Source organism: Eleutherodactylus coqui, chromosome 10 (assembly GCF_035609145.1).
Source record: "Eleutherodactylus coqui strain aEleCoq1 chromosome 10, aEleCoq1.hap1, whole genome shotgun sequence".
Lineage (NCBI taxonomy): Eukaryota > Metazoa > Chordata > Amphibia > Anura > Eleutherodactylidae > Eleutherodactylus > Eleutherodactylus coqui.
Window position 1 is genome coordinate 47,159,427 of NC_089846.1, and position 26,486 is coordinate 47,185,912.

General features: G+C 43.0%; 1 protein-coding gene across 2 annotated transcripts in view; it reads right to left on the reverse strand.

Annotated features, from left to right (window-relative positions):
• Positions 1-1,517: 1,517 nt before the first annotated feature.
• The window catches only part of EDA2R (ectodysplasin A2 receptor), a 43,168-nt gene continuing 18,199 nt past the window's right edge, over positions 1,518-26,486 (reverse strand). For both annotated transcript variants that reach the window (XM_066580975.1, XM_066580977.1), the window contains exons 3-10: positions 22,156-22,266; positions 20,344-20,516; positions 18,132-18,217; positions 17,887-18,048; positions 15,326-15,466; positions 13,390-13,844; positions 8,540-8,582; positions 1,518-6,235 (exon numbers count right to left, since the gene is read on the reverse strand). In XM_066580975.1, coding sequence (XP_066437072.1) covers positions 5,967-6,235; positions 8,540-8,582; positions 13,390-13,844; positions 15,326-15,466; positions 17,887-18,048; positions 18,132-18,217; positions 20,344-20,516; positions 22,156-22,266 — 1,440 coding nt within the window. In that variant the 3' untranslated portion in view covers positions 1,518-5,966. The remainder of the gene's footprint in view (positions 6,236-8,539; positions 8,583-13,389; positions 13,845-15,325; positions 15,467-17,886; positions 18,049-18,131; positions 18,218-20,343; positions 20,517-22,155; positions 22,267-26,486) is intronic.

The following is a 26,486-nucleotide window of genomic DNA, read 5'->3' on the forward strand; positions in this document are numbered from 1 at the left end:
CAGTCCTCTGGAGTCTAGTTAGCAACCTTACGAGCCCAACTGAGGCTCTGCATCCGATCTTCTGTGTTAACATAGGTAACTTGAAGGGTCTTCTGCTGCTGTATCCCATGAAAGCTAAAGAATGCTTCACTGACCTGTGAGATATACATGTGGGGCATCCTGCATTTAATGTGGATGTGATTTCTGGCAGTTACTTGTCTATTTGCGACCAGTGGCATCTAGCTAGAATTATCCTTACAATCATTAAGCACCCGTGGGCGACCACTATGCTGCCCACTATGGGTGGTAATGCCTTACATTACTTATTTCCTTTACATAAATGAAACTATGAAATGAGGAATGTTAAATGCCCACACAACATTGAAAATGGAATGGCGCATCCATCTGGCACCCAATATTATGCCTGCTCGAACTGATCATTCACGTTGGCTTGTTATGAGATCACTGGCCAGTGTTCAACCTCATTCACAACATAACTCCTTACAACATACAGGTGTGGGTGTTCCCAAGTTGTCACCTAAGGTAACGTTACTTCATAATCAATTTACTTACAGCTATCCAATGACTTTCAAGCCCTACTCCCCCCTCCCCACCTCCACCCCACCCCCCCCCCCCCCCCGGCATTGGTCTAAGCTCTTACCTGAAAATCATCCCTTTTAGTGTTTAAATAAATAAATATATACTTACCTGTCCGCTGTTGCCGGGGATGAAGAACACATCTGCCACATTTAATGGCCGAGAGCTGCCTGTGATTGGCTGAGCGCCTCAGCCAATCAGAAGCAGCTCTTTCAGCAGGCAGAGATTCTAATTTCCTGCCTGCTGAAAGAACTTCAGTGCAGAGAAGGGGACAGCGAAGACTGAGCCTTGGCAGCTGAAGAAAGGTGAGTATGATTTACTTTTGTATTTTTTACACAAGTTTGAGTTGTTTTTTAGGGAATGGTTTATATTTGAAGCCCTTCCCTGAAAAAAAATTACCAGTGACAGCTGCGGTAGAGAATTCTTTATTTCCCGCAGGGATGAAGAACTCCTTTGCTGCATCTGTTACATCTGTGACAGGTGCAGTAGGGAATTCTTTATCCCCACGGGGAACACGGCAGCGAAGGACCTGTAATATAGATATTTTTTCTTTAACACTAAAAGGGATGTTTTTAAGGGAAGAGCTTATATGTAAAGGTCTTCCCTGAAAATCACTTCAGCCACGGCCCCATTGAAGGCAATGTACAGACCTTCACACATGCGTGTTTTTGCGCGTACATAGGTGCACCTATGTACGCACATGCTCGTGTGAAGCCACCCTTGAACGTATTTGTTTTTTGTTCTAAAATGCTCAAAGAAAGAAACATGTTGCACTACAAAAATTTGACAAGAAGACTTTATATTCAAAACCATTTTTTATGTAAAGACAAACACAAATGTATGGTAACATATAGCTATATGTTTAATGTACATGCTAAAAACAACCCATACAAGTTTGCTTAAAACTGCATGTTTGTATAAGTTGTTTCATATATGTTCTATGCATATACTAAACGTACATTAACAATGTGGTGAAAACAGCCCCTTAATTGAACCGTATGGCGAAGGGTGGAAAACAGATAACCTCCTGTTTTGTTTTGTTTTCTTGCGGGAAACCGAAAATAAACTTTCAATAATCCTTTAATAACTAATCGAAAAGAGGAGATTCAGTATATGACATATTTGAAACTGAGATCCAGCACAGTGACAATTCAACTTTTATTAAATTAAAGAACATATAAAACAAATATAACTAACATCTTATAATAATCATAAAAAATGACTACAGATAATTAAATAGAAAATAAAATCATCACAGATGAAACATTTTCTTGAATCCTAAAGGCCATGATGTTCATTTATAACACAACAAGCCGGTAGTCATGTGCCAAAAATCACCTTCTCACATTCTGGCAACCATTTCCACGGAGCTTTGTTATGATTCATTAGATGTCACATAGAGAATACAAATCCCTATTACTTGTTATTGCCCCCAATACTTTGATTCTGCCGGGGGCTCTGTGTTTGCTTGTAATCTGAAGTGGCAAATGATAGTGCATGTCTATAAGGGAATACAATATGTCCGCTTCCTGAATCAGATTTTGGGTTCCTTCACACGAGTGTATGCGCTTTTACGTTTTCTTGCCTGCGCCGTATGTTCACATGAATGGACTTTTTTCCGTGATTACGGCCAGCGTTTTCTTGCCCATTCATATGACCAGGAGTGTCGTTTTTAGCGAAAAAATACGCTGCACCCCGGAAAACTATCGCTCTGCAAAACTCCTCGGGATGACTTCCAATGCCTGGAGAGGCACCTGTAAGCTTTTTACAGCGTCGGACGCTGCTCAAATGACTCCCCCTCCCTTTCTTTTTCCAGCTCCCTTAGAAGTCTATGGGACCTGCCAGGATATATCGGTCAAAAGATAGAAGCAGAACTATCTTTTTACCCGTATTACGGTTGCGTATGTTCCATTTCTTACAGTGCGCCGTATATTCGAACAAATGCATTGAAAACCAATGCCTCGATGGTCGCGTATATTAGTCGTCCGTAAAAACGCGCATTATATGCGCTCGTGTGAATGAAGCCTTAACACGCCCATTTTTGATAGTTTTCTTACTTTGCAGCATTTTTCCCCACAAATGCCTAAAACTTTTGCACAGTGCTGTAAAAAAAAAATGGGGCAGAAACTAAGAAGTACAATATATCTTGTCAGATGCCTCCTACTCTCTGGCATCATGCAAGACAAATACAAAAAGAGGACTTCTAGAACTAGTAGAATGTGAATCAGTAAACATTGCAGAACACAATATAAATGTAGTGGTATCTGGACATGTAGCAAGGCTGAACTGGTCATCACAACCTGATTATTCACTGAGTTAAGACAGAATTTACCAATTCTATGGAAAACGTACTGACACAGTGATACAATGAAGAGATGCGACTCACCTATGCCACACAATACAATGTAAACTGATGTACAAAACGTTCTTGCGCTCGCTTTGGTCAACAACTGACTAATAGAAATAGAAAATTGACTGAATTAACATTTCGAGTGTCAATTTATTCAAATACCCAGAAATAATACTTGGCACAGTGCAATCCACTCGAAATCTAGAAAATGTCAAAAAAGGGATGAGCGCAATTTTTAGATCAATACTATAAAAAGGTTACAAAATGCCACATGCCATTTATGTAAAATAATTACAAACTGTGTTTAAAGTGGTGTAAAGGAGGATAGCAGTGACCGAAAGTACTTCAGCCGTAATAGCACACATTGTGCAGGGGTAGACTGCCATCTCCTGGCCAATGCCAGGCATTGCAAAATACTCATGTGAGAAGAACACTGTACTTTTTGGCATTTGGTTAAATGTTAGGGACCCAAAACAGCAATGAAGTCAACAGCTTCTTAGAGTTGTAAGAAAAAGTAAGTGAATCCTTTTAAAATTTATTGCATTTCTGCATTGATTACTAATTAATAATAAAGTGGTCTGATTGTTATCAAAGTCACAATGAGGCCTCGTTCAGACGAGCGCTATTTTCGCCATGTTAGCAGTGAACGTGCTTCTAATAGGAACCAATAGGTTACAAAAGAAGCGATCACATGAGCGCTTGTTAGACGCTCTGAATTAGCGTATCTAACAAAGGCATGCGAGTGCAAACTGACATGTCGGGTCCGAAGTGCGCGCAAAGATAGGACCTGCCCTATTGTTGCTGTGTGCTTTCCATAAACTCCTATGAAAGCACGCAGCACGCACTTCGGATCGTGTGAATAAGCTACTTCAAGTAGCGTGAAGTAGCCCATTCACACGATCTTTTCTCGCTGCTAACAGCGCTCGCCTGAACGAGGCCTTATAGACAGACCCATTCTAACTGATCTAATAATACACAGTCAGCGGTACCATTCATGTCTGTAAGGCTCGTTCACAGGGGTGTCAAAATCGTGCAGAAGTTAGCCGCACAAAAAAATTTAGGCGAACTCGCCAGAAAATCGCGTGAATTGACAATTTTCTGCGATCAAGTCCCAAGCCTCATTAGCGTTTAAATCGCCCATTAACATAATTGGGGGCTGCGTGTTAAGAAAAAAATGCGCTGCTGTTCGTAATTCCCTTGAACGGTAGCAATCCTCCTAATGACTTCTAATGTCTTAAATGCAGTGTTGGACGCAGCTTACCTCCCTCCTACTCCCTTTTTTCCATGCGCAAAATTGTCCATGCGAATGAGCACTTATGGAGCACATTGAGTAAGCATCCATAGTGCAGGAAAAAAGTGTGTTTGAAAGCGGCAGCCATTGGCTGTTGTGAGTGGGCAAAGTTTTGAATGCATATGGTTAATGCAGCGTGGAAGCTCAGCCTAACAGTATATGCACCATTAGAAAAACACCGAAGAAGAATAAATGGAAGGTCACCGCGAAGGAAGCTGCTGCCTAGAGAAGAACATGGCAGCCTAGTATAATGCATAACGCTATGTTTAGAGGAAAAAGAACACTGTATATCACCACAAAAACCTCATCCCAACTGTGAAGCATGGTGGAGGGAGCATCATGGTTTGGGGCTACTTGGCTGCCTCAGGGCCTGGCCGCCTTGTGATCATTGAGGGAATAAGGATTTCTAAGGTGCACAATAACATTTTAGAGGACAGCACTCCATGATCTTAAGCTGAAGTGCACAAGTAAATCAACTAAAGAATGGTTGAACAAGAAAATTTATTTATTGGAATGGCCAAGTCAGATACTGACTTTAGCCCTATCGAAATGCTGAGGGACAAGGCATCCCAGAAATACTGATGAACTGAAATACATTTGCAGGAAAAAATGATCCAAAATTCTACCTCGACATTCTGTAAATTGTATGTGCAGCTATAGGAAACTTTTGGTAGGAATGCTTGTTGTTAAGGGGAATCTAGAGGTTATTAAATTCAAGGTTTAACTTCTTTTCTTCCTTTTATAATGGATGCTTCCACTATGTGCTCAATAAAAGCCACAAACAAGACAGCTGTTTTTTGTATGTGTCAAAACATCGCGGCTGCGATAATAGGACATCGTGGCCACATACGCCAGACGATGTTTTGATACGGCCGGAAAAGAGAAGTCTTGCCCTATCTTTCAGCCGCGATCAGCTGGCGGCCCCCATAGGCTTCTATGGGAGCTGCCGGCAAAGGGAGGGAGTTTAGCAGCGGCTAGTGCTGCTACACTATCTCAGCTGTCTCTATTAAGTCATGCTGTGCATTCATGCCAGCGAAAGGAATTTCAGGCTGCGGCGTATACACTCCACTCCTGGCCGTGTGAATTGATGAGAAAATGTGAGATTTAGTCGCAACCTGGTCGCTGCTTTTTCTCATTCTTGCGTTTTTTGCCTGCGGTGCGGCCAGGCGAGTCGCATCGCCTGTGTGAATGAGGGCTAATTGTAACAGATAACAATTAGACAACATTTTATTAGTAATCAATGCAGTAATCCAGGTGATAACAAAGGGTTCACTTACTTTTACAATATACTGTACATTTGTGAGTGACGCTCTTACATGCCAGAATGTAATAATATCTGACAATGATCAGAACTCCCTTGTAGATGCAGCACCCAACAGAATAACATGAATTTGTATATTAACAGAAAAAACATTCAAAAACATTGACAGACAGCCTTTCGCTACAGAACTCAACTCCTGTTCTAGACTTGTTCCTTGTGGCTTTCTTACATACAGCAGTAGGCGCCAAACAATAAACTTCAGAAGTAATTACATACAAAGAGGTTCAGCATTGATCTAGACCAGCTCAGGACTAATACTCTCCGTCTTATTTACTGAGGAATGAAGGTCATCCAAGCAGTTGGCTGAAGTGTCAGCAGGTGCTCCTCAGCGGGACCTTATTGCTGCGTGGGCTTAGTTCCAGCACTAGATGGCCTCACGCAGAAGGAAGCAGCTAGTCTTATGGATATGCATCCAGAACAGCAGACCATTACTGGCTGAAATGGGAGCAAATTAAAGCCAAGGCATCACTACGCTGCAGTCTCTGAAGCGCCTGCACCAAGTGCAGGAGTGTACACGAAATGTTGGAGGACAGGTGATCATGCAAAGCCTTAAATCCTGCCATGTGATCTGCTAGAAGTGGCTGAACCCCCAGAGCAATTCCTATATCCCTGAAATCTTTTACTCCAGGGGCCGTTGTGTCCAGTTTTTGTGCAAGTAACACAAGCAAAGAATCTGGGATTTGAGAGATGGGAAGACCTGGTAGGAAAAAAAAACAAAGAAAAAGAAACATTTTTCACACAGGCAAACAAAAATGTTCTAAGCTGTTTTAAGCCTTGCAACGGCAACTTTGAACAAAAAAATTCAGTTTTTTACTGTACGTTTCCTATGAGGGCTCAGTCACACGGAGGCATCCAGGCGCCGATGCGCCTGTCTTCCTGCAGGATAAGATGGCCGCACTGCAGGTGCGGAGAAAGAACACATGACCGGCTCCATTACCAGTTATGCATTCTTTCTTCCGGCGCTGCAGAAAGTCGTCCGAACCTGCAGTGCGGCGTCTTCTTCATGCAGTAACATGAAGAACAGATGCTCCCGTGTGACTGAGCCCTGAGTAATATTCACGCGATTAAAAAAGGCAAGTGCACATCGTTTTAGCCATTCGTCAAGCGCATACATTTACAAAACGTTAATATTAACCCCTTTTTAGGTATTTAACCCATGTGGTGGTTTTAGGCCCTATTTTTTTTTTTCTTTAGATAGCAAAATTATTTTTGCAGTGTTTTTTCCCATAACATATAGGGCTATTTTTTTAATAGGTTTTTGCACCGATTTTTTGGGGGGGTTTCATTGGGGGGTAAAAAGTAAAAAAAATGATTCTTTAAAATTTATAGTTGTTTACTTTTAAAATTAGTTTATATTTATACTAAAATAAAGTTGGAATGGGTTCCTCATTTGTTTTGGACGTTTTGATATTTAATTTGTATAGTTCCGGACTACAGGGTGCATATGGCGACGGATTTGGTTAGCGTCGGTGGGGAGTCATTTTCTTTTTCATGTATATGTTTTTACTTTATTCTGTAATTTTTTTAAAGCTATTTTTGTAACTATTTTTTTTTAACATCTACATCCCCTATGATGTCATATAAGACCTCTGGAGGTCAGTCACATTATCTTTTTTTTCTTTTTATTTCATACTTTTCCATTGTAGCTGGGACATCCATAGAAGCCCAAGTTACAGAAGAAAACATTATTCTATAGTGACAATAGTCACTAAAGACCCATTTACATGCAACGATTATTGCTCAAAATTCGTTCAAACTATGGCTTTTGAGCGATAATTGTTTCGTGTCAATGCTTCCATCTTTTTCTCTTCGGCTGACTGATGATTTTTAGGTGAGCATAAAATCCATTGTTCAGACGGAGAGAAATAGCTGGGACTGCATGTTGTGTTCTTCACGGGAGCAGTTGATTACATTGTATTCAGCTGACAGCCCGTGCGAAGACAATGCAGCTGAATGCAAAGTACAGACCATGTGCTGGAATTTACAAACAGCTGCTGGAGGCTCATTTACATGCAAATGAAGTTGATAAAGTGCTAATGGGCATTAGTGCAAAATGATCGCTAGAACTGTCAATCTTTCAATCGTTTGAATGATTGTCTTTGTGGGTAAATGACCCTTAACAGAGCTGATCAGGGTCTGATAGGATCCTTCAGCTCTGCTGTGACAGAGGGCACCCAGCGGTCATATGATCATATAGTGGAAGTAATACTTTCACTTTCACTCTTCAGTACATAGCGCTCATTGAGCACTATCTTGTCTGGAAAGGAGAAGGCAAAAGCGATTAAAGGCTTTAATCCTGTGATGAACTTCTGCTATCGGCCCGGGACTTAAAAAGCCCAGGACCAAGCACCGTATGTTTACTGTCCTTGGTCTTTAAAGGGTTAAAAAGTATTGCTTGATGTACGTATACAATATAATGGGTCAAACGCAGTTCAAAACTGCATCATTTGGACTATGCTTCACCTTCCTTACTTTTGAATACATTTTTTGTAGGATAGACAAAAAACACATGCTAGACATATACAGTTTTATAATCAATAGTAATCCTATGGACATGTAAAGCTTTTAGTTTCTATATGTTTAATGTATGCATTTTTTGTTCTTAAATGCCTAAAAAAAGTTTTCAACTGCAAAACTTTATTTAAAAGGAAGTCTTTGCAATGAAAAACAAATACTTTTTAAAATGTAAAAATGGATACAAACATATGGAAAGATAAAACCATACATTTAATATATAGACTTAAAACCGCAGTGTAAACTTAAAATGACATATTTTTGTATACTTTATGTATGTTTAAAAATATATGATAAACGTACACTAAAATCATGATGTAAAAAGCCCTTAATATAGCTATAGCTTTGAGGTGCCCCAACACACTGCCAGCTACAGTGCCCCAGCACACTGCTAGGAAGAGGAGTGAGCCAAGCATGAACTAACACATAAATAGGGAATACATTTTTTGGGGATTGCCAAATTTTAATTAACAGTTTTAACACTTACCCAAAGTCTTACTATTCAAGCTGGACAAAAGATCATCACACGCCTAGAAGGAAGAAATGAGCTAGATGTTAATTTTTTGATGCTTGTATAAAAATGAAATTACTTTATGGTAACATTCTTGTGAAGCGAATATGAAAAAAGTTTCCACAAAGCCCCCGGCTTAAAACATTCTTCTAATTGTAAATACTTGTAATAAAAGTACTTGTAAGTTTACATTAATAACACATTTAGGCTTTATGTGAGGAAGTTTATCAAAACTGGATGCCACTTAGATGCCGTTATACAACGGTGCCATCTGCTGGCTAAAGCCAGTGTGTGTGTGCCAGAGAGGCCGGAGTGGCTGGCAATAGACGGTAAGAATACAGTGTCGGACAGTGGATTGGAAAGGGTTAACATATTTTGGGCTGTCTTCCCTACCCTTAAAATGTCCAATCCACATATCAGTTCTAATTCTCGTTAGTCTGACCTCTTAAAATGGTATTCTGGGACTCACTGGTCAACACTGAAATTGTTACTGACTTAAAAATGGTCCTAATCTGTAGTATCTTGGTGTGCTGAACACGAATATGACCATAAAAATGTTTTATTGGCTCTCGTTTTGAAGATATTTCATATAGTTCATTTTCTGTGTTTCACCATGTAAATTTATCCAGAACTGTTAACAACATCCTTACAGTTCGAGTTTGAGCCAGGCAGCAGCCGTGTGCCTACAGGACCTGTGATGTCACCATCATGTGATCAATCACTACATCTGAGCTCATTACCTCACACCTAACCCCAACATAACCAGTACACCATGTGAACTCCCACAGTACCAGTGTATCAACACCTAATCACTAGTATATTATATAAAGCCCAGTCGGAAAGGTTGAGCATATAAAATATTTCAGTCTTCGTGGGATACAGTTTAAGCTACTGTTACAAAAAATTGTTATTATTTTATCCATTTAGTTACAATACAGAACACTACTGCCTCAAAAGTGCGTTAATACTGAAGACAATTTTTGCTCTATTTGTGGGGAAGTGACATTTGCCAACCAGAAGAAAAGTACCACTTCTCAAGTGAAGAAGGCATATCATCTCAACTTCGGATGCAGGATTGGCGACGAAGACAAGCCTTGTGCCCCGCATATATGCTGTGCTACATGTACAACACAGCTTTCACAGTGGTTGAATGGCAAAGAGAGCCAAGCAACCACACAAATGACTGTTACTTCTGCTGGGTTCCTCCTCTTTCTGGCAGGATAATGAAGCAAAAGAAGTCAAGAATACTCTACCCCAACATTCCATCTGCATTGAGACCAGTTCCACATGCTGAGGGAATTCCTATTCCTGAACCTCCAACAGAATATTCTCTTGATTCAGCTGATGAGGATGAGTGAGAAGACCTGTTCTTCTCCTGGTCCGTCAGCAAGCATTGATCCAGATTTTCACTGTGGTGCATCATCAACCCCACACAGAATAACACAGGAAGAACTAAATGATCTGGTTCGTGATTTGGACTTATCCAAGAACAAGGCAGAATTGCTAGGTTCAAGACTCCAACAATGGAATCTTCTAGAAGATGCCACAATTACTTCATATTGAAAGCGGCACCAGCAGTTTGAGCCTTTCTTCAGAAAGGAAGGTAATCTCGTATTCTGTTCCGATATTGAGGGCCTTATGAATGACTTAGAAATCATTCATGGCCCACAATGATGGAGACTATTTATAGACTCTTCAAAACTGAGTCTTAAAGGGGTTGTCCCGCGAAACAAAGTGGGGGTATACACTTCTGTATGGCCATATTAATGCACTTTGTAATATACATCGTGCATTAAATATGAGCCATACAGAAGTTATTCACTTACCTGTTCCGTTGCTAGCGTCCTCGTCTCCATGGTGCCATCTAATTTTCAGCGTCTAATCGCCCGATTAGACGCGCTTGCGCAGTCCGGTCTTCTCCGTGTTGAATGGGGCTGCTCGTGCTGGAGAGCTGCTCCTCGTAGCTCCGCCCGGTCACGTGTGCCGATTCCAGCCAATCAGGAGGCTGGAATCGGCAATGGAACGCGCAGAAGACCTGCGGTTCACCGAGGGTGAAGATCCCGGCGGCCATCTTCGCAAGGTAAGTAAGAAGTCACCGGAGCGCGGGGATTCGGGTAAGTACTATCCGTTTTTTTTTTTCAACACATGCATCGGGTTTGTCTCGCGCCGAACAGGGGGGGCTATTGAAAAAAAAACAAAAAAACGTTTCGGCGCAGGACAACCCCTTTAAGGCTGTGTTTTTGCACAATGGAAAGGTCTTCCATCTATTCCAGTAGCACATGCTGTCCACATGAAAGATGTATGATAACTTAAAGCAGCTACTAAATTCCACTGAGTATAACAAGTACAGCTGGCACCTCTGTGGTGATTTGAAGGTAGTTGCCCTTTTAATGGGACTGCACGAGGGATATACAAAATACATGTGTTTCTTATGTGAGTGGGATAGCCGAGCAAGGGAATTAATCATAGAATGGTAAAGTTGGAAGGGACCTCCGGGGTCATCTGGTCCAACCCCCTACCCCCTGCTCAATGCAGGATTTACTAAATCATCCCAGAATTGCACTACTTGCAGAGGAAATGGACTCGCAGACAAAATGTAGCCGTTGGAGAGAAGAATATCCAGCACCCAGCTCTGGTCGGGGCTCACAAAATCCCGCTACCACTCCTTCATATCAAACTAGGTTTGATGAAGAACTTCGTGAAAGCAATGGACCGGACTTCAGCAGCTTTCCGATATCTTCATGAAAAATTCCCTCGACTCAGTGAGGCAAAGATTAAAGAGGGAGTTTTTGTGGGTCCTCAGATTCAAGAGTTCTTCAAAGATGACCGGTTCAATAACTTGCTGCAGGGTGATGCGAAACAAGCATGGGATGCTTTTCACCTAGTGTCTACAAACTTTCTCAGGAATGTTAGGGCAGAAAACTGCAAGGAACTAGTACAAGACATGCTGATGAAGTATCAGAAACTTGGTTGCAATATGTCTCTAAGAATCTACTTCCTTCATTCCCATGCGTATTTTTTTCCAGACAACTGTGGTATGGTTAGTGACGAACGTGGCAAACTTTTTCATCAAGATATCACAATAATGGAAAAAAGAAACCAAGGGAAATGGTCCAATACCATGCTGGCTAACAAATGCTGGGTACTCCACAGAGATCCTCCCGAACAGATGGACAAGAGACAGGCAAAGAAATCTAAGACCTAGTCTAGGATTTGATTTTTTACAGGTATTAAAGGGGTTGTCCCGCGCCGAAACGGGTTTTTTTTTATTCAATAGGCCCCCCGTTCGGCGCGAGACAAACCCAAGGGATGGGTTAAAAAAAAAAAAGGTTTAGTACTTACCCGAATCCCCGCACTGCGGCGACTTCTTACTTACCTTACCAAGATGGCCGCTGGGATCTTCACCCACGATGCACCGCGGGTCTTCTCCCATGGTGCACCGTGGACTCTGTGCGGTCCATTGCCGATTCCAGCCTCCTGATTGGCTGGAAACGGCACACGTGACGGGGCGGAGCTACGAGGACCAGCTCTCCGGCACGAGCGGCCCCATTCACCACGGAGAAGACCGGACTGCGCAAGCGCGTCTAATCGGGCGATTAGACGCTGAAATTAGACGGCACCATGGAGACGAGGACGCTAGCAACGGAACAGGTAAGTGAATAACTTCTGTATGGCTCATATTTAATGCACGATGTATATTACAAAGTGCATTAATATGGCCATACAGAAGTAAATAACCCCACTTGCTATCGCGGGACAACCCCTTTAACCATTGGCCTATTACTATTGGCATGCATTTCATGATGTAAACAATTATTGCAGAGTACAAAAAAAATTGAGCCAATTTTGCATTTTGACTGCCATATTCGTGTCGAGCACTTACAAAAATTGATAAGAAATGACTAATTATATTCCAGCAACATGACTTTTGTAAAAATCTGTTGACCTTATTGATGACATCCAACCTTAAAAGCAATGAGCCAGAAGTGTAATAGCATCCATTGCTCCTACTGATTTCAATCGGAATGAAGCAGACTATTAAGCTTCTAAATAGAATATAGTCCAGGCAGCATCAGATGTATCCAAGCAATATTTAGTTCTCAATAAAAAACTGACGACGTTTCGACCCGTGCAAGGGTCTTTATCAAGCTTGATAAAGACCCTTGCACGGGTCGAATCGTCGCCAGTTTTTTATGGAGGAATAAATATTGTTTGGATACATCTGATGCTGCCTGGACTATATTCTATTTAGGATTCCTTGGTGAGTCATGATCCGGACTCTACTGGGCTTTACATTTTTTCCCCTCCTCGCCTGTAATTTACGGCTTTTTGAAGACATCGGGGAGTTTGTGTTATCCCTGGAGTGCTGCCGTTGACAAACCTGTGACTGTGACTATTAAGCTTCTGGCGCTGACCATCGATGATGACATTCGGACCACTACACTGACAATAGGCCAAATGATCAGTTAATTGGTGGAGATCCCGAGAGGTAGATTCATGCCGATTAACTATTGTTGACCTATGCTGAGGATAGGTCATCAAGAGTTAAAAGTCCTGGAATCCACCTTTAATGACATCCGCCATAAATATACTGCAGATGTGCACAGGGTTTGTATGGAGCTGGCTCCACAACTGAGCTGAAACCAGGCTGTAGTGCCCAGGTTCGGAGATAACTCTGATCCTAGCTATTAACCCTTTAGATGTCGCGATCAGTGCCAGCTGCAGCATTTAAATAGCCTGACAGTCCCGACATGATTGCGGGAAACTGTCCGGTTGCCATGGCAATCTGAGATCTTGACAAAACTTCCAGGCTAGGTTTAGCTTACCTCATCCTGAGAGCCAGTGCTGGATCTAGCTGGCGGGGTGCAAGAACAGGTATGGAGCCTCGGTTCCTTATGGGGACTCTTGGTAAGTCTTTGATGTGCTTGGCTGGCATCTTCTGAGGACAAGTTCTCTAAATCCAGTTCTGTACACTCAACAGGCGCATGAGACCAATGCTGCTTCTCCGATGCACAGGAATGAGTTTGTGTCGGTGGTGGCTCCGCCACACCGTGGTTGGACTCAGAAGAAGGCCCACATCCCGAGAAGCAGTCGCTGCAACCCGAGTTTCGGATCAAGGGCTGAGTTTCTGATACGCTACGGGAATAATTAGGCTTCACGGGTGGAGGAGGTATGGCACAGAGCTCTATGGATGGTGGCAGGGAACATAGTGAAGTAGAAACTGTGCAGGAACTTGAGGGAACACTTTTTGAAATCACATGTACTTCCTCCAGTGCTCCTGCTGTTGAACAAAGTCAGAATGAAAATGTTTTTACTATTACATTACTATTACTTTCCATTATATCTCTTAGGCTACTTTCACATGGTGGAGAAAATCGCGCAAGATTTGTGCATTGCGAGATGCACAAATCTTGCATGAATATGAACACATGAGGGATTTGTTATTTCTTTGGGCGTTCTCTCAGAACGTATCGCCCTTTCTTTTCAATGGGGACGGCAAAAGCATCACACAGCATGTGAGATGCACGCGAATGTGATGTTTCTCATTGAAATCAAAAACACCTCGCATCCACAGGGAAATCGCACATTCTCAAGTGCTATATTGGGTCGAGCTTCACAGACTGATAACCCACTCACCCGTGTGAAATTAGCCATAGGTCTCTTTGACATGAGCGGCATTTTGACACAGAGTAGGCAAAAAATTTTTTTTTTTTTTTAAATGCATCTAAAAGAACCCATGGTTTCCTATGGGTTCTTTCAGACGAATGATTTTTTTGACATGCCTAAAAAAAAACAAAAAAAAAACGAGGGTCAAAAGATTTAACGCCGAGATTTCACTCTGTCAAAATATCTTTTGACAGCACCATGCCAACAGCTCCACAGTCTGCTATGGGAGACTATGGAGCCAGGGGGCAAAGGAGGAGGAGGTAGTTTAGCAGAGCCAAGCGCTGCTAAACAATGACAGGGTCCCTCCGTTGCTAAACCTCCTACCCACCGGTAGAAAAAGGGAGAGGGCGGAAATTTAGCAGCGAGGAGCACTAGAATAATGAGGGGAATCCCTGTGGTGATTCCCATTATTGTTCCTGTGGCCAGCAAAGGGATGGGGAGGGAGTTTAGATACTATGGGCATGAATGTAATTCCCGCAGAGATGAAGGGAGTCACCACAGTGTTAAACTCCCTCCCCCTCCCTTTGTCGGCCGCCAGAAAAATGAAGGGAATCCCATGAGGATTCCCTTCATTGTTTTGACGGCTGAGGGATTTCAATGCTCTGATAGTTTTGGCACTGCTATCGGAGTGTTAAACTGAGGCCTTATACTACTGGTACATGAGCACAAAATTGTTCTTCTGCATACTGAAATTATTTTCTAAGATGAACACTCAAATACATTTCATCTTCTCGATGAGATCTACACATACCTAAAGCAATCCACAGGTTTTGGGGAAGGGGGTACATTACCCGCAGTTAAAATCCTTGTGTTGGAAAATCATTGCCATGTGAACTAAAGAGCAGATTCCCGGTGAGCATAATGGGCTGCAGAAACCATGAGGATTTCGGTACGAAATACACACACATTCCACCATGTCAAGACCAAAAATAGAGCTCAGACATCTTCTGCATGCTATGATTGCCAGACAGGCCGGTGAATACACATTTGTCACTTCGAAGTCGAGTCCTGCCTTTCTCACTTTACCCCACTGTAGTAGGGATGTGAAGATCTCAGATATACTTGGAGTGACCAATGTAAAAAGAGAAGGTTCACCTTGCACTTGTCCGGAAATGCCAGTCGATCCAAAGCAGCACGGAGGGGATTGCTGCTGCCCACTGGGGCTCTGCGCAGACTCCCTTCTTCCTTCATTTAACCTACCAGGCTGCCCTGCAAATTCCTGTGACCTTCGGAAAGCTGCAAATAATATTTTGAAAAGTGTAAGTTTATTCAATTTAAGACTTTTTTTCTGGCAAGTTTACAATTATTCAATACAAAAATAATGCCAAAAAAGTGTATTTGCAAACTCCACATGACAAAGATGTCACTCAGAAGGGACATAGACTGCAGCCAAGAGCCACATTATAGTATTTCTCCCATATGCTTCCTGTGATGCCATGTGGCTGAGGTGCCATACTGTCCAACCACACAGTCCATATGTAAGAGGGCACAAATGGTGAGTTATTTAGTGCATCCGTATCCTCAATGTTAATAATGCCATGCACATTTTACAGTATTGCAGCTGAGCAATAACAGGTGCTTGAAAAGTCATTTCTCCAAGGTGGCCTATCTTACAAACAAGCCTATGGCCTATCGTAACCATAGTCAAGTGGGCATGGCTTGTTGGAGGAGGCATGGCCATTCCGTACCCAGCAGAGTTCAGTGCAAATCACACCAGAAATTGACTGGCATCAATTTCTGGGGTAGGGATGGCTGGAATGCTCCTAATGTATTAAAAGGAGTGTGCATCCCCTCCATATAAACTTATTGGATCACTCATCCCTCATCCAATTTAGATTGTAAGCTCTTATGACCAAGCACTTCTCTTACTTTATCTCACTGTTAGATCATTTTTTTGTTTACTTTTCAATTACTTGTTTGTGACTTCTAAAGTTGTAAATCAGTATGGAATATATTGACAATGTATAAAGATTATTAAATATAGACAAGAGAAGTTCTTGGTTATGTCTATCCCTTTTTTTCAGCTCCCACAGAAGCCTATGGGAGCCTCAAGTGCATCTCGGGAAAAGATAGGGCAAGACCTATCTCTTCCGGCAGCGTATAAAACTGGTTGTCGTTTTCGGTCCCCGATGTCCTATTTTTCCTGGCTCGATGTTTTTATGCGGCTAAAATTTGCTCATCTGAATGAATACATGGGAATCCAATGCTTGAGATGGTCGCAATTTTTGCCCAATGTATATACACGGCTAAACAGCGACATACATACGCTCGTACGAATAAGGCCTTAGTCTCACAGACAGCAAATGGAGCTATATTGCGCATGAGTGATCACCACTTCCTTCAAAGCAGAAACTTGGGACCTCCATTCAATATTGGTGATAAGCTGCTATGAAGGAATAAGCTCCTTTAACTACCAATCACAGGATGGGTTACAGGATGCTGCCTTATTTGAAATCATGGTCAATAATAACCCTTTCCAATCTAATTTTTCTGCCCCCCACACACTCTCCAGCTCTTATGTATTTCGGGTGGGAGAATGTGTTGTGGATGCCTTGAAATTACTCAACAGAAACCCATAAAAATAAACTGTCATGATGATTTTATTAGCAATTTTTTGAAAATTAAATGTGAGTTATGAGTATTTCCCATCTGGAAAATCATTTGTAATAATCCTGCAAATATATGTAAATTGATATAACATTAAAGATGAGCGAGCGTACTCGGTAAGGACAGATACTCGAGCGAGTATCGTCCTTACCAAGTACCTGCCTGCTCGCCCGCAAAGATTCGGGTGCCGGCGTAGGTGAGCACTGTGTTGCGGGAGTGAGCAGGAGGGAGCGGGGGGGGGGGGGGGGGGGGAAGAGATCTCCCTCCCGTTCTCCCCAACTCTCCCCGCCCCCCTCCGGCACCCGAAGCATTGCAGCCGAGTAGGCAGGTACTCGGTAGGGACGATACTCGCTCGCATCTCCATATAACATACATTTATATAAGAAGACTATTCATTTCCAATTTCGCTAATGATAGAGAGAGAGATATCCCATAGCATACTGTATACAATGTGTATAGCACATTTCCAACAGTATGCATGAAAGCGCTCTGATGTCAGTGTCTGTTTTGCATATGTATGTTACAATATGGAGGAAATCGGAGCACTGTCCTGCATACTGTAACATGCATATGTGGAACAGCCTCCGACATTGAAGCGCTGTCTCGTATACTGTAGCATACATATGCGAAACAACCTCCAACATCGGAGCGCTGTCCTGCATACTGTTAGAAACATGTTTCGAACCTTGCCTGACATCGGAGCTATGCATCGGACCTCGTCCGACACTGGATTGGAAAAGGTCAACCACTTCGTATTTAGAGTTAAAACATAGTATGAAAGAACTTTCTCAGTGCTAAACATTGCAGGGCCCATGACAGCCTCATACCAAACATGTAGGACTCAATGGGTATAGACAAAGTGCCTTTTTAGTGGTTATTGTGTCTGACTGCTACTTTATGTCCTACCACAGACTGGCTGGCACATGTACTACAATATACCAGTACAGCTTACATGTGAACAGTTAGTGGCAAGCAATACATATGGCAGCAGAAACACACTCCGCTATGAGTTTATACAATATGACTAGCATTTCTATTCCTTTACTCACCTCGCTGGAATTGGCTTTTCAAGAAGCGTCCGCAACAAATGACTGAGAAGGTAACTAAAGTAACCAACATTAGTGATAGTGCCACCATTATAACAGCCACTACCAGGACAGGATCCCGAGGAGGAGGGGTAGTACTGGTTGGCGGCCCAGGCTTGGAGTGACCTGCAAAATGATTAAATTATTCAGATGTCAGCCTTTGAACATAATCCCATCTTCAATCTATTCTGCATGGTTAGAGAACTTACACTGGCTCTCTGTACGAGGTGTGTGAAGTGTACACGGGAAGCACTCAAGCTCACGAAATCCTCCGATCCGAGTTTTACTGTAAAACCTGAAAAAAGACCTTGATGTTAGGACAATTGCATCTTCCATTCTCTGTAAAGTTAAAGAGGCTGTACCACCTTTGACTTTTATCACCTGTGCATAGGATAGGTGATAAGTCTGATTGGTGGGGGTCTCACCATCGACATGCCCTATGATCCCAAGAAATTCGATTTTGTGACCCCCCTTTTCTTCATCACTGCACCCACCCTCAGTGACGTGGAGACTAAATGGTGCGGCAGATGCACATGAGTAGTGCCGCTCCATTTATTTCAATGGGTTAGACTGAAATAGCTGAGCACAAACACTTAGCTTCCTCCAGCAGTCCTATGGAAGATGAATGGAGTAGCACCGTGCATGCACAACTGCCACTTCATTCAATCTCTTCAATGTAGGGTTGCAATGAGCTTGCAGTAAGGAGGGGAAGACGATACCCCTGTTCTTGAGATTGCTGGGGGTCTCTGGGTTTAGATCCCCACTGATCAGACTTTTATCATCTAGCCTATAGACAGGTGATAAAAGTTGATTGTGGTACAACTCCTTTAAAAGGATTCTGTCACCAGGTTCATACTGCCCGAACTAAGGGCAGCATGAGCCCGGGAGAGGTATACACAGTCACGGAGGTGGGGCATGCCGGCCTCTCCCCACCCACATAATGCATCCTATGGCCCTGGTTTGATACCTTCACTTTTGGTACTGGGTGAGAAGAGCGACTTTTATGCAAAAGATCTCTAGTGCCTCAACCAAGCGGAATCTTTGCAAAACTTCATACAGGTGGTGGATGAGCATCCGGTAAAAATTTCAGTAGAAGTGGTTGAGCAGGGAGTCTCTCCCAAATTAGGCCAGTTGACATGGAATGACCCTGTTGACAAACTGCAGCAGTGGCATGTCAGTATACACACGTGACTGCTGCAGCGGTCTGGAGTCACATACTAAGATTGGATGCAATGGTTACATGTGTATACAGAATGTCATCAAACACTGGTGGTCTGGATGGGAGCAGCAGAGCAAAAGAGCAGTGAGAAGAACATAGTTTTTGCTAGAGGGGACATGGGGATACTACGCTGGCCGCAATCAATGGCGGGAGGAAGTAGGGGACGCCATTAGTGTAAGCAGCTGCCATAGCATGTATTCCATCACGTTGACCTCCAACATAGTGAATACATGCTAGGTAATAACTAATAATGTCAGCACAGCACAACGCTCCAAAAATAATTGAATAATCAGAACAATAAGATGGAAATTTCTCCCTTAATTGATTAGGTAGACAACAAGCATTGGAAAATGGATTTCGGCGCAAAACCCCTTCATGTGGATTAAATACTAAAACAGTTGGAGACCTGAGCAGTGACAGGTCACAACTTCCAAAAATGACACTGGGATACTGGTGGAGGGTGCAGGGATCAGGGCTAAAGGAGAAATATCATTAGAATATATTGATCGTGGTATGAAAGGGGTCAAATAGTCAGGAACGAAGGTTTCTCCACTCCCAGCGCTTACAGTAGATGCTCAGCTGTCAGTAGACAGCCGAGTACTAGACCCGCTCCTGCTAGATTGCAGGAGCTTTAAACCCATGACATAAAAATTGCCTATGGCGCAGGTTTAAAGTCCAAGACCAAGCGCCATATATGTAATTGGTGGAATTAGAGCTCTGTATTAGAAAAAAATAAATTGCAGTTAAACAATTAACCAGCAGAGAACTTTGGGAAATTACAAAAATGGGAATTATTGTTGCAAAAACTGTCAATGAACTGTGATGTAAGCTAACCGTAAATAAAGTATGTTCACTACTAGAGATGAGCGAGCATACTCGCTAAGGACAATTACTTGATCGAGCATTGTCCTTAGCGAGTATCTCCCCGCTCGGAATGAGCAGGGGGGAGCGGGAAGGAGAGAGAGATCTCCCCTCCGTTCCCCCCTGCTCTCCCCCGCAGCTCCCTGCCCACCGGCGGCACCCGAATCTTTACTCCCAAGCAGGCAGGTACTCGCTAAAGGCAATGCTCGATCGAGCAATTGCCCTTAGCGAGTATGCTTGCTCATCTCTATTCACTACCTCTTTTTTTATTATAAGATAAGAAGGTCTACATAAAAGCTGCAAGAGAATTAAAACATATCAAAAATAATCTGAATTCTCACCCTGGCAGGCAATCTCCACAAATAGAATTAGAGGTTACAGAACAGTTTGCTTTTAGACTGCGGTTTATTACAGCACAATTGAGGCAACGAAGGCAGTGATGATGTCCTCTGTCTTCTTTGTATCTCCCAGGTCTACACGGCAGGCACTGAGCTTCTCTCCCACTGCCACAGTCCTGCGGGATTACAGAAATACATTCATACAATACATGGGATGGCACGTATGTTGGCACTGCTGTGGCAGGCCGAGTCTCAATAGAGTCAGGTATGGATTATTATATAATCAATCATATCTATCTATCTATCTATCTATCTATCTATCTAGACAGAGCTATAGATATATATAGTATCTTTTCTATGTTTATAAAGGTTGTAACATTTTTAGCCTGCTGTTTAAATATGTTTCAGTGATAATTTATGCCCAACCATCTGCTGATGTAAGAACATTTGCCATCAGCAATGATAAATGAAGACCGGTTCTAAAGACACGGGGATGTCCCTAACAATTTTACGATGTCATTGAATCTCTTATGTTCCTGCAAGAAGTATTTCTCTTAACTTGACAACTTACAGGACACATACAAGTATCACACTACTTGAGTCAATAAGTCTCCTACAGAAGAGACTATGGAAACCCTGCCGGCATTATGGCTGCTTTGAGAAAACCTTCAACACTGCAGAAGGAAGACCATGATGGTCAGCAGAAATTGGAACGAGTGGATGAGGACAGATTATTACATGATATACTGTAGCAGACTTACTTCAAAATGTATGTTTGTTTGAATGCCCTTCATATCAAACTTTTAAACCATTAAGGACCAAGTGGCCTAAATAAATGGCGCTTAGTCCTGTACTTTAATCCAATAGTAAATAGAGGGCTAAGTGAGGTTCTCTGCTGTCAGACACAGCCAAGGACCCAAAGGAGAAGCAGTTTTTAACCACTTCTACAGTCTCTTTTACAGAGAATACAGGAAGCGGCAGTGTGGTCTCCTGCACGGGACGCAGCGATCATAGGATCAACGGAGACCCCTGGCTTGTCAGAGCAGCAGGATCTTAGCATACCCCTGACCAGCTCTTAATGTGACTACTGTTACACTAGGGGGATGCTCCAATTACAGTGAAAAAATGTGAAATAAAAAAATAAATACATAATACAGTGTGTACGTCCCCCAGAAGTCTTATATGACAGGGAACGTAGATGTAGAAAAAAAAATTAAAAATACAAACATAAGTAAAAAAAAAATTACAGAGTAAAATAAAAATATGTATACATAAAAACGACCCACCGCAGACACCAACCTAAACCGTCGCCATATATGCCTTGTAATCCAAGATTATACATGTTATATATCAAAGCGTCCAAAACAAAATACCTAATCCATTCTTGTAGTTTATTTTAAAGTAAATATAGTAATTACAAACATAAAGAACTATTCATTTTAAAAAATCCCCTAATTAAATTTAAAAAAAGGAAAAATTTAAGTGAAAATGGGTATTACAAAGTAGCCGTATGACAAAAAAAAATAGCAAAATTAATTTTGCTAAGCCAGGAAGAAAATAGGAATATAAAACTGCCACATGGGTAAAAATCACTAAAAATTGTCCGGTCCTTTAGGAGCGAAACACTGTGGTTAGTAAGATGTTAATTTAACACAGCCTGCTACTTGAATGGCGGATAAATATGTTTCCATACGTTACGCATATATAGTCAGCAGAACCCAACAATTTTGGTTGATGTAATATGTATGGGTGCAGACTTCTTTCCTCTTGGAGATAGTCTATGTTGTTTTTCTATAATACATGCAGAATCTTTACCTCCGAAAGCTCAAAACCTGGTCCACACTGTTTACACGGGACGCAGTTTCCTTGTTCATCTTCAAATTCGCTTTCCAAACAGTCCGCAGTTTCTGAATGTACCACGTCTAGCTGTAATGACACAAGAACTAGGTTAGAACTTCAAAAGTTAATGAGACAATGCAGACACGACTAATGTCAACCTTGATCATATGTCCTCCCCACCCCATGTAAAGATCCTAAGTTCCAAGGAACCAGAGGAATAAGGAGGTTATTGCAGTGTATTATCTAAAGGGAACACAATGGTCACTTGAGATTGTCACACATTCCATCAGATTTGACAGGAAAAATAGTGCTGTTTTTTTCCTGTTCAATCTGTGTGGGACCCTGATGGACCCCAGTATAAGTTAAGGAAGTTGAATCTAGTCTAATGTTGTCCATTGTGTGACAGATCAGAATTGCATCATGGTCCCTAATATAAATGTACCTCGTGTGACACAGCACGTTAAGGCAGCAGAAAGTCAGTCCTAATCTCAAGACCTGAAAATTGTGAGTTCAATCCCCACATGATTCAGGTAGCCGGCTTAAGGTTGACTCAGCCTTCCATCCTTCTGAGGTTGGTAAAATGCGTACCCAGCTTGGTGGGGGGTAATAAGTAATAATTACCTGAAAGCGCTGTGGAATAAGTTGGCGCTATACAAAATGTATTTATTTTATTTAAATGGAAACCATTAGAATAAAAGTAACAAGAGCCCCATGTGAGGAATTGCTGAGAATAAGGTGTAAATGCAAGTACAAGGAGCTCTTGACCCGGAGCTCGTAGGAGTCAAGGCAGCAAGGGAGGTCACGTGTAACACAGCTGGCAGCAGCCCGTTCTTCTTTCCTCCGTGCAAGTGAAAGCCATAAATGGAATAGAATTGGGAATCTGTCAACGCGTTTCTCCTTCACGGACCATCAGGCCAATGAGGAAGCCGTCGATTCTTGGTTGAGAAAATGCGCTTCCAGATTCCCAAATGGATGTTTTAAACTTGCGTTGTGGAATAAAATGATTTCTATTGACTTTGTTGCATCCATGTCCTGGCGATCAGTTCCACAGTTCTATTCCATAAATGGAAACTACAACATTAGTATGAGCATAGCCTTTCATTAGCTCCTCTGTAGAGTTACTACTTTATAGGGTGTCCCTGGATACCACGGTGTTCCTATCATGTCACAAGTAAGCATATGGACAACTACAGAAACCCTTCAAAAGAAAGACTTCACCAAACAACTCCCCATCGAACTAATGCACAACCCCTCTGAGAATGCAGGGCTTGGGACAATTATTGCCCAGGGTCCTGCTTCTGGCATCCCCAGGAAACAGATTACTTTTTGAGGGAAAGTTGTGACAGTCCTGACACTTCCCCTGCAGCAACCTCTGTGGGGGAAATATTGTATTACAGGGCACTATTCACATGAAAGTGAGGGCTGGAGTGAGGCCGGCAGGGTCGTACTTGGAGGCCCGGGCATGGCGGGGTTAACCGGAAAGTGAAATGGAAGGTGTTGACCATAGCAGAAAAAGGTGGAGTTATTGCGAAAAAAGGGGGCGGAGCGAAAAAGTGCACAAAGAACCGTTGGTGACATCAGTCATAAGGAGATACCATCAAGAGAAAAAAGCAAGTCAGGAGCTGTGAGGAAAAATCTGATCGATGGACGTGGACGCGATGATTGAAGAGTTCCGCGCTGCTGCGATAGCTCGGGGCACCGGATTGCTGCAGAGGACGATCACTGAAGCCCTGGGTACGTCCGCAATTTCATCCGAAACATTGAGGGCCCGGGAGAGCAGACTGAGGAAAGCACGCGCTCCAATGTGGTTAAGTCAACATTTTCCAAGGGTTGACTGCCGTCTAGGGAGCCCCTTTGAGGACCCTCCAGGTCAGTTCTTTTCTGCACCACTCGCTAGGGAAGAGAGTGGGCCCAGGAGTAATCCTATGAGATGGTGGGGTTCAGCGCTAGGATCTACGCCCTACTCAAAAAAGAATGGTTGAGCCTGAGTTGCTGCTGACACCAGGGAGCCCTGGGGTATGCTCACCTGGCGATGAACCAGTCGGGGAGCATGCTAGTCGCAGTTGGAGATGTAGCTGATGCCAGGAGCCCAAGTGTAGAGGGACCTGGAGTTCAGTCAGTTGTGGAAGGCGAACGCCGATCAGCTGGTTCAGCTACGCAGAGGAAGGATCTGTCTCTGGGGAGATCAGGATCGGTGTCCAGAAGTAGAGAGAGGTCACAGACCGTCCGGAGGAATGAGACCACTCAAGGTTGCGGTGTGGAAGCAGAGGTGGTCCGACGGGAGGCAGAGTGCACAGCTGGTGGGTTCACAGCCCCTGCACAGCCTGGTGGGTGCACATCTATATAGTGTCCAATTAATGTAGACAGTGCGTTGGCGCGCGCAGGAAGTAGGATATTTAGGGGGTTGGGCAGTGAGGGGATTGGGGTTAGTGGTGAAGATGTTATTGACATTTTGGAGTGCATGAGGGAAATTTTAGCCAGGTGTGAGAGGGGAGCTGGATTGGGGTTGAAAAGTGACCCATCTCCGGTCGAAGCGTGGATGACGCAGTTGCCACAGACTACCAGTGGGAGTACGACAGGCAGGACTTCAATGGCGGGAACTGAGGGCTCGCTGAGAACAGGGGTGAGGACTGCTGTACAAACGGAAACAGATGGTGAAAGGATCTGTTTGGATGATAGGGCAAAAGAGGAGGTGTATCTGTGTTACGGAGGTCCGCTTAATGCACATTTAAAAAAGGAGTTAGGGAAAAAAATATGGTGGGACAAGTATGTTGATATTCTCGCTCCTCCCCTTGGAAAGGTTTAATTTGGACAAAGGAAAGAGGGCAGAATGAGGGCGCCTCATTCTGCAGACTTTTAGTGATTGGCTGCAGGCCTTTGCCATTTTAGCTAGCGTGATCAGGAAAAAAGGCGAAAATTGTTCCCAACTTTTTTGCTACGAGGATTCGATTGGGGAGGCATGTAGGGTGTATTGCAGGCAAACTTCGCTACGCTATGATGAGCAGTTCAGGCAGAAGAAAGCAGTGCGGCCTAGTATTAGGATCATAAGGACATAGGCCTTTGGTTGAGGGTCATGGCACCGGTGAGGTACGGGCAGCCCTTGCAGGGAGGTGTGAGCACCAGTGGAAGTTTGCAAACACCAGGCCAATATGGGCAGGCAGGAAGTAATAAGTTTGGAGTCTGCTGGTTGTTTAATGAGAGTGAGTGTAAATTCGGGAGAAATTGTAAATTCAAGCACATTTGTTCACAGTGCAATGTTGCATCGCACAGGGCAGCCAGATGCTTTAAGAGAAGTAAGGGAAAGAGACCAGCTAGTTCTAGAAAAAGGGAGAACGCCGGTGGGGCTGGGAGAGATGGTGCCGTACCTAAATAGGTACCAGGACGGTGTAAAACTGGAGTTGTTATTTTTGGGTTTCCGCAACGGTTTTAAAATTCCTCCTCCTGTTCCTTTTTTTAGAAAGAACTTGCAATTAGCAGACTGTTATGCTGAAATCATTATGGAGAAGTTATGGAAGGAGGTGTTGTTGGGCTGTATGGTGAGGCCGTTTCAGAAACACCTTGTGCGGATTTTAAAGTTTCACTTCTAGGACTAGTACCCAAAAAGAAACTGAACAAGTTTCGATTGATTCACCATTTGTCTTACCAAAAAGGCGCCACAGTTAATGATGGTATCAATTCAGAACTGTGTTCAGTGGTTTACACATCTTTTGATGGGGCCGTGAGTTGGGTTAGGAAGGATAACATAGGGGCATTGTTGGCAAAAATGGATATTGAGTCGGCGTTTCGCCTTCTCCAAGTACACCCTGAGAGCAGTGGTTCTTGCCGCGGTACAATAGGTGGCACATCGTTTCAGGGTGCTGTTGGCTCTGGATAAAAAGTGTTTGAATTTTTTGGGCATCACCAACGATATGGAGGTTATGGAATGTTGGCTGCCGTGGAAAAAGTTCAATCTCTGTGACAGGAATTGCGGAGGACTAGGCAGGTAAGCAAGGTTATGCTGCGGGAGTTGCAATCGCTTTTGGGTAAGCTGAAATTTGCATGTCGGGTATGCCCATGGGAAGGGGTTTTTTTGCAGACAATGGGCATCTGCAACGTCGGGAGTAAAATCGTCCCATCATTTTATTCGGCTGGGGAGAGAGCATAAGGACAACTTGGAGGTATGGTTGTCCTTTTTAGAGCACTAGAGCAAATTGGTGATGATTTCGTAGGTGATGGTAAATTTTGACTGCGAGCTGTTTACAGATATAGCAGGTAGTTCATGTTTTGGAGATTATTTTCAAAGACAATGCTTTGTGGGAGGTTGGCCG